Raw genomic sequence first — 7,027 nt, 5'->3', positions numbered from 1 at the left:
GGCAGAGAAACAGTGAAAAGAGCACCGCTCCCTTATAAAATATATTTATTGGGGAAAATGAAAACACTGAAATTATTGGGCAGACTGAGCACAGAGACTAACATAATGGAACAAAGTTAAGACAAAATGAGTTACTGAATGGGGTGGCTATTTATGTCACCCAAAGCTCTCAATCTCTCCTACTTCTGCAATGCCAGGAAATTATGGAATCTGCAGATCACCTTTGAATCTCAAAGGTTTATCCAAGTATCAATTCCAATATTTCTTTTGAAGGAGTGATGTGTCCTGGAATTTTCTCAGTTTTATACCATCTTACTCTACAATGGGTGGCATCCCAATAGGGGACCATACAATCTATCTGTGCTGTACCAGGTGATAAATTCAGTCTGGGATGGTTCCTAGACCTTTCTGAAAAGAAACCAATTTATAATTATCAGAGTTGCAGTAGAATCAGAATACCCTAGGGGTATTGTGTCCTTTTGTAATCCATTAAAAATTATCATTGACCTGCCTAATTGACCTGCCTAATATGTTTAAGCAGTCTTACTTTCAGAATAGTAACATAATTCTTCTCTTATTTTTATTCTTCAGATAAATATCAACTGATGCCAACAGAACATTGAAAACAGGACAGGTGACAATTCAAGAAACACAAGATTTCATCATGAAGCAATGGATTTGCAATATCTGATAGAAGTAGAAACCATCTTATATGGAATGGAAAAGGAAATAGCACTGATTTTTAAGGCAATATCTGAATGTTTTAAAAAAGAGAAGTGAAGATAAGATTGTCCTGCTTAGACTCTTTTCTGCATGTAAATATTGATGACGTAGAAAAGACATCAAAGAATATACTACAATGGAGTGTAATTCTGTGGTCTGCTGTATAGAGAAGTGAAATATAATATCTTGAGTATGAAAATGAGTGTTGTGATCCTCATGAAGAGTCACTGTATGGCTTGAAAGTCAAAACACTTTTAAAAACTCATCACAAAGAACATTGTTACAATTAGCAAAAGGCCACTAATTTCTTGACTAATCTTTCTGAAAAATCTGAAACATTCAAATATACAATCCAAATCGCAAGTCCATCCAATGAAAATAAGGGTTGGTAGGAAGGAAAATATATTGGTGGAAAGGAGTTATTGGTTAATTCTGAGCCTGGTGATGAAGTAAATATGCTTGGGCTCACATTTCACGTAATTTTGAAACTATGAAAATATTGTGTTTAACATTTTTAATCATTGAAGTGTCTTGCCATTCAAATTTTGAGTCAAATTCTGACTTTCAAGAGATACATTTTTAAATTGCATAAATACAGAATGGTCCATTCTTACATCTCCTCCAGCTTTATTTGCTGACTCTGTGGAAGCTGCTTAGATATTTCAATTAAGATTATTAGAGCCTTAAGAAGATAAAATGGATGTACCAGATACATGCTCAGTTGCCTTAAACTGGGAAAAAGAAATTGCTTCCTGTCTAGAGAATATGAAGCACTGCACAAGGGGAAAAGATTTCTATAAAGAAATGGCTATGGGAATGGAAAAAGCTGAACTGAAATTCAGCTATTCTACAGAAACCACAGAAGAAAATCACAGTTACCAAGAAATCCATTTTGGAAAGAAATATAATAAAGAGATGAGTAACGCGCTACAAATAAGGAACAACAGCTTATTTGAAACAGGGAGTGCTATGCTAACTTCATCCAAGGAATCAAAAACCAAAAGAAGATATTCTTTTCCAGTTCCATCCATTGATATATTGTCATTGCCTCAGCTTAGAAGAGACTCAGGTTTTTATTCCATGCCATCTTTATCTTTAAAACTCCTCTCCATCCCATTCAAAGTAGTAACTACTTATAAAATGAGTACTAATAGACGTGTCAGCTATACAAAACCTTATTCGAGTTTCACATCATTGTCTGGTACTCTCACAGATCTTAAATCCTCACGCTGCTACGCTTTTGCTTCATGCGATCACAATATGAATGTCTCTCATACTAAGCAAGAAAGCAAATTCAGTAATACTTTTTCGGAGGACAACTATTTAGAATACAGACAGAATAGTAAGGAAACAGGGAAGGTGACAGTAGAAGACTTTCATTCTATTATGAATTCTTGTCAAACTCAAAAAGAGAAATATAGACCCATTGAGACATCAACAACCCCAAAAGGAGGTAAGGAACATATTACCTTTGAAAAAGATGGTTTTGTTGGTGAGGAAGTTCTGAGAAGCAAAGACCAACAAGTTCAAGTCCATGAAAAACTACCAAACAAAGTAACTGCAAATCAAGACTCTTTGCTTTCCGAAAGGCTATCAAGTGGCAATAGCAATAATAACATTTCTGCTAAGCTTTCCGTAGAAGACATTCAGGGTCACGAATCAGTAATACAGTCAAACAAAAATCTTCTGCAAAGTATTTTTGAGCCTAAAGAAATGAAAAAAACCCAGAGAAAATCAGTCGTGACTGTAATAACAGGAGAATTGGAACAGAAGCTCATCATTCCAGGTGACATTAAATCTATGGCAAATTCATTCGGCTTGGCAATAAAAAAAGAGCCCAGCAGCAAAAGGGAAACAGTATTTATGTTGCCTCTTTTGGATTCTGAAGAATCAAATCGAGTTAATGAATTCCAAAATTGTACTGACATTCAGAAAATGTCTGAAAACATTCTGGAAGATTCTGATCACCAAGATTATTCTATGCAGTCTGAGCATCTTTCAGCTGGGGACTCCTTTACAGATGCTCCAGACATGTTGTCCAGTGAACAACACATAAGTCTCTCTCATCATCCTGGAAGTCATTTAGCAGATGTTCAGACAGGGACATTATTCAAACCCAGCTCTGAAAAACGAGATGAAGAAAAGGAAGCAAATATGAATGTTGTCATGACCTCAGTCACATTCTCACCAGTAAATCAAGCTGATCAAATAGGCAAGTAATTTTAGCTTTCTATGAAACAATAAAAGCAATCTCTGCAAAGGCAAAAGTGACAATGACACAGGACATGATGATTTTAAAATAGTCATCAGATTTTTGATTCATATATAGAATCTGTTCAAACATAACCTGTGCAGTTTTCAGTGTTGTTCTTGATGTGATGAGCCCCCAACTAGCCCCCAACTATTAATTTTTGGTTATATTTTAAGAACATCTAAATAAATTTTACATTAACTGCAAACTCATATATTACCAACATTAAGTTGGCTTTAGGAATATTGACAATGATTTGATCCTTCAAAATAGTTTTATTTTTTTATGCAGAATTTGAATGCTATTTCTTATGTAAGTAAAACAGTATATGTATGCACAAAGCAGTTCTGACTTATCTCCAGAAATTGTGAATGCTCCAAAACTGGAAGTTTTTAAGAAGAGATGGATAACTATTTGTCTGAAATAGTATAGGGTTTTCCGCCTGAGCAGGGGGTTAAACTAGAAGACTTCCAAGGTCCCTTCCAACTCTGTCATTCTATTCTGTTCTATGTTTTGAAAGAGTGAAATAGATAATTGCCTTTTTTTAAAAAAATCAATTGAGAAATATAACCCCCAAAAGTAAGATATCAGTATAATAAAAGGAATTATACATAGACATTTCAGAAATTAATAAAGGACACATTTTCTTCACCAATTTTTAACATTAAAATCAGACATTGCTTTTTATTTCTATGCCAAACCCTACATTCAATTGAGTCGTGAGAGTTCTTCACAAAGTTTAAACATCCATATTTGGGTGTCTGTGTCTGTGTGTGTGAGAGAGATGTCTGTTGTCTCTCTGTAAATATACTCTAAAGTAAGAAACACCATCTCTTCCACAAATATTTTTCCCTTTATCATGATGGCGTTATTTGCCAATGCTCTCTTTTTTCTAAAGTTTTTGTCCATCAATGACCCATAAAATAGGAATGTGTTTAGAAAAATACAGATACTCAAATGATTGTTGAGACCAGTGGTGGGTTTCAAAATTTTTTGGAACCTCTTCTGTAGGTGTGGCCTGCTTTCTGGGTCCACTGGTGGAACCTCTTCTAACCGGTTCGGTAGATTTGACAAACTGGTTCTACCAAATAGGTGCGAACTGGTAGGAACCCACCTCTGGTTGAGACAATATATTAGGTGATTTGTTTAGTTGAATGAAAAGTCTTCATTCTTCTACTCATTTCGAAAAGTGGACATTCTTTGGATGAGGTTCCTACAGCATGGGTCTCAGGCAATTGTTCTTCTGTTCTGTTCTGGAAACAGAATCCAAAACTAGACTTAACCTATATCAATTCAGATGGAATAAAATTATTGCATTTGAAAATGCACATTGGTGATGGGCATAAGAGGAATATTAAGCCATAAATTGGTTTCAGCTTATTTCTGATAATCTATCAGCCCAAACAGGAACAGAATTTACTCATGTAAATTAAGTAAATGTCTGTCTGACTGTCTTCCACAGATTTTACGGTGGACATATATTCTTTGCCTTGTTTTTTTTGGCAATGGTGAGTGCATATCTCTGACAATCTTTCTCTCTCTGATATAACCCTAGCAAAAAATATAGTTGTTTTTATCCAGTGTAAGACAACTTCATATTTTTCATATACATTTCTATCTTAGTTTCAAACCTGGGAGGTAGCATGATTAAAATGTAGGCAATAAGAATCTGTGAGAAACTTCACATGATTTCCACATGGGAAAAAGTTCCTTTTAACATGCTGTACTTTCTAATACATTTATATATTTTTTTCTTTTTGATTTGACATACCTTCCTAAGCATAACCAAAACCTGAAGCCACAATTTAAGGCTATATCTATAGATTTGATTATTAGTTTTCATATAATCAAAACTGACTGTTTGATAGACAGAAGTGAATTCAGCTTAGTCTCTTTAGTAAATATGGATATCTAAGATTCCCTTTGTGGGTAAAAGGAAATTTGTACTTTCTAGAAGTGCACACCACACAGAAACTACTTCTTGAGGCATTGAGGGAAAAATATAGCAAGGTAAATAATTTGTGATTTATATAATGAACAAAGAGAATTTCAACCATCATAACTCCCATCTTGATTTTTTTTCTTGACCATAGTCTTTGGATACCCCTGACCAGAAGAGAAGTACAGAATTGAAATCTTTTTAAACTTCTTCTCACATAAATTATAAGCTTGTTAGAAAGCAATTTTATTTTATGCTATTTTTGGAATGTCTTAAAATATTCCAAGAATTATTATTTATAATACATTAAGAAAAGGAGAAAAGATATAGTCAGGATCATTGATTAATCTAAAGATTCTAAAATGTTTTGAGATGAGCTGACTTAAAGGATTTCTTTTCCATTATTTGCAATGCTAGGGGTTTCTTTATTTATTTTTAAAAGTGGCAAGTAAAGCAGTGTATGCCCTACCTTCTTGACCTCTGGTTTGGTGTTCTATTCCTGGTAGAATGTTGGAAATGTTGTGTTGCTATGCACTTCTAAAATATATGAAATATAAATAAATGGAATCATTGGGGTGAAAATATATTTGGCCCACTGGAACTCTATTCAAGATGGTACTTTCCATTTTTTATAAAATAGTTCTTTTAGTTTTGTTATTTTCAGTAACTGATATTAAGCTAACATATCTGCAATCTATATATAGTGGAATATTGGAAAAGGTAATCTGTCTTTAAATCTTGTCAGGTGTATGGAGTGTTTTTTTTTCCTCCCACAAAATATAGCTAAATCACTGAAAGACGGGAGCACAAGATTGTCAAGGGACCAAGTGCTGAAAGATGCAAGGACAAACAATAGTTCTGAAGAGGAAGAAGAACCAGACCGTTGGGCTAGACGAAGAAAATGGTTCAAAAACAGCAAAAGGCACCCTTCAGCTAGAAAGTATTCTAAGAATAGCAGCTTCACCAAAGGATCTAGTAAGTACTGCGTTTGGTTAGAAAAGAAAAAAAAACGGCAAAGATTTGCAGATAAATTCATCACTTGGGAGTTGTGCCATTGCAGATTTTTTTTTATTCAAAGTTTAGCAGTTCCAGAGGGATAATTGTAAAAAGCGACCTGTTTAGAATAAGGGCCAGGGAATGAAAGAGCTAACTATAATTTTTTAAATGAAAATGAATAAGGAGGAGATGGTTAAATACAACATAGAAGGGCAATCATATTTTTTTTTAAATTGTAGTTACCTTTAAATGTTAATGAATTAAATTTTAACGTTAATCCTCTCTCAACATCCATTGTATGACTCATTATGGTGGGGTCTTTAGCATGTCATTCAGAGCCAGGATGCTTCTTGACCAAAAAAAGTTGGATTCCCAATTGAGACAAACCATCAAAGAAATCCCCAAATTGTATGTGTGAAGAGAACTGTAGGCCTGACATTTTTACACTCTAGTACAGTGTTTTTCAACCTTTTTGTGCAAAGGCACACTTTTTTCATGAAAAAAATTACGAGGCACACCACCATTAGAAAATGTTTAAAAAAATTAACTCTGTGCCTATATTGACTATATATAAAGTAATTTTCCCACGGCACACCTTATACTATGTCACGGCACACTAGTGTGCCGCGGCACAGTGGTTGAAAAACACTGCTCTAGTAATTGCACACGAACAACCCAGAGCCTTTTGACATGATCCAGCTCTTTAGTGGGCTTCAATTTAATTAGGGAGGTTTTAAGCTAGCCCTTCAAAACAAAGAAACTGTTTAAAATAGCTGATGCTAAGGATAAAAGGAAAAGACAGCAAATATTCATAGTTTAAGATATAACTAAAGATTTGCTGTATTTTTAATATCACAGAAAAATCAATGGTTTTCTGTCATAGATTAGGGAAAAATAATATAAACAATCAAAGAAAAACATAGATTAAGAAAACAAAAATTCTCCAGCCCTTTATATCTACATATAATGGTTTAAATAAGGGGGGGGGGGGGAATTAAGTATTTTGAAAATGTATTATCAGTAAGACAAATATTTTATTTTTCTTCCTTTTGCCAGAATATAAACTTCATAATTGTCTTTGAAAGGCATAATTTCCACAAAATATATTGCTGAAGCTT

At 34.0% G+C, this 7,027-nt stretch overlaps 1 protein-coding gene across 1 annotated transcript in view; it reads left to right on the top strand.

The window, feature by feature from the left end:
• Positions 1 to 864: 864 nt before the first annotated feature.
• LOC148045354 (uncharacterized) overlaps positions 865 to 7,027 on the top strand; it is a 41,431-nt gene continuing 35,268 nt past the window's right edge. The window contains exons 1-2 of the mRNA XM_087715777.1: positions 865 to 2,935; positions 5,697 to 5,888. Coding sequence (XP_087571903.1) covers positions 1,420 to 2,935; positions 5,697 to 5,888 — 1,708 coding nt within the window. The 5' untranslated portion in view covers positions 865 to 1,419. The remainder of the gene's footprint in view (positions 2,936 to 5,696; positions 5,889 to 7,027) is intronic.

This window comes from Thamnophis sirtalis, unplaced genomic scaffold, assembly GCF_051295495.1.
Source record: "Thamnophis sirtalis isolate CommonGarterSnake01/CBP01778 unplaced genomic scaffold, rThaSir2_p1.2 scaffold_5, whole genome shotgun sequence".
In the NCBI taxonomy this organism is placed as follows: Eukaryota; Metazoa; Chordata; class Lepidosauria; order Squamata; family Natricidae; genus Thamnophis; species Thamnophis sirtalis.
This window is presented reverse-complemented; position numbering and strand designations above follow the sequence as displayed.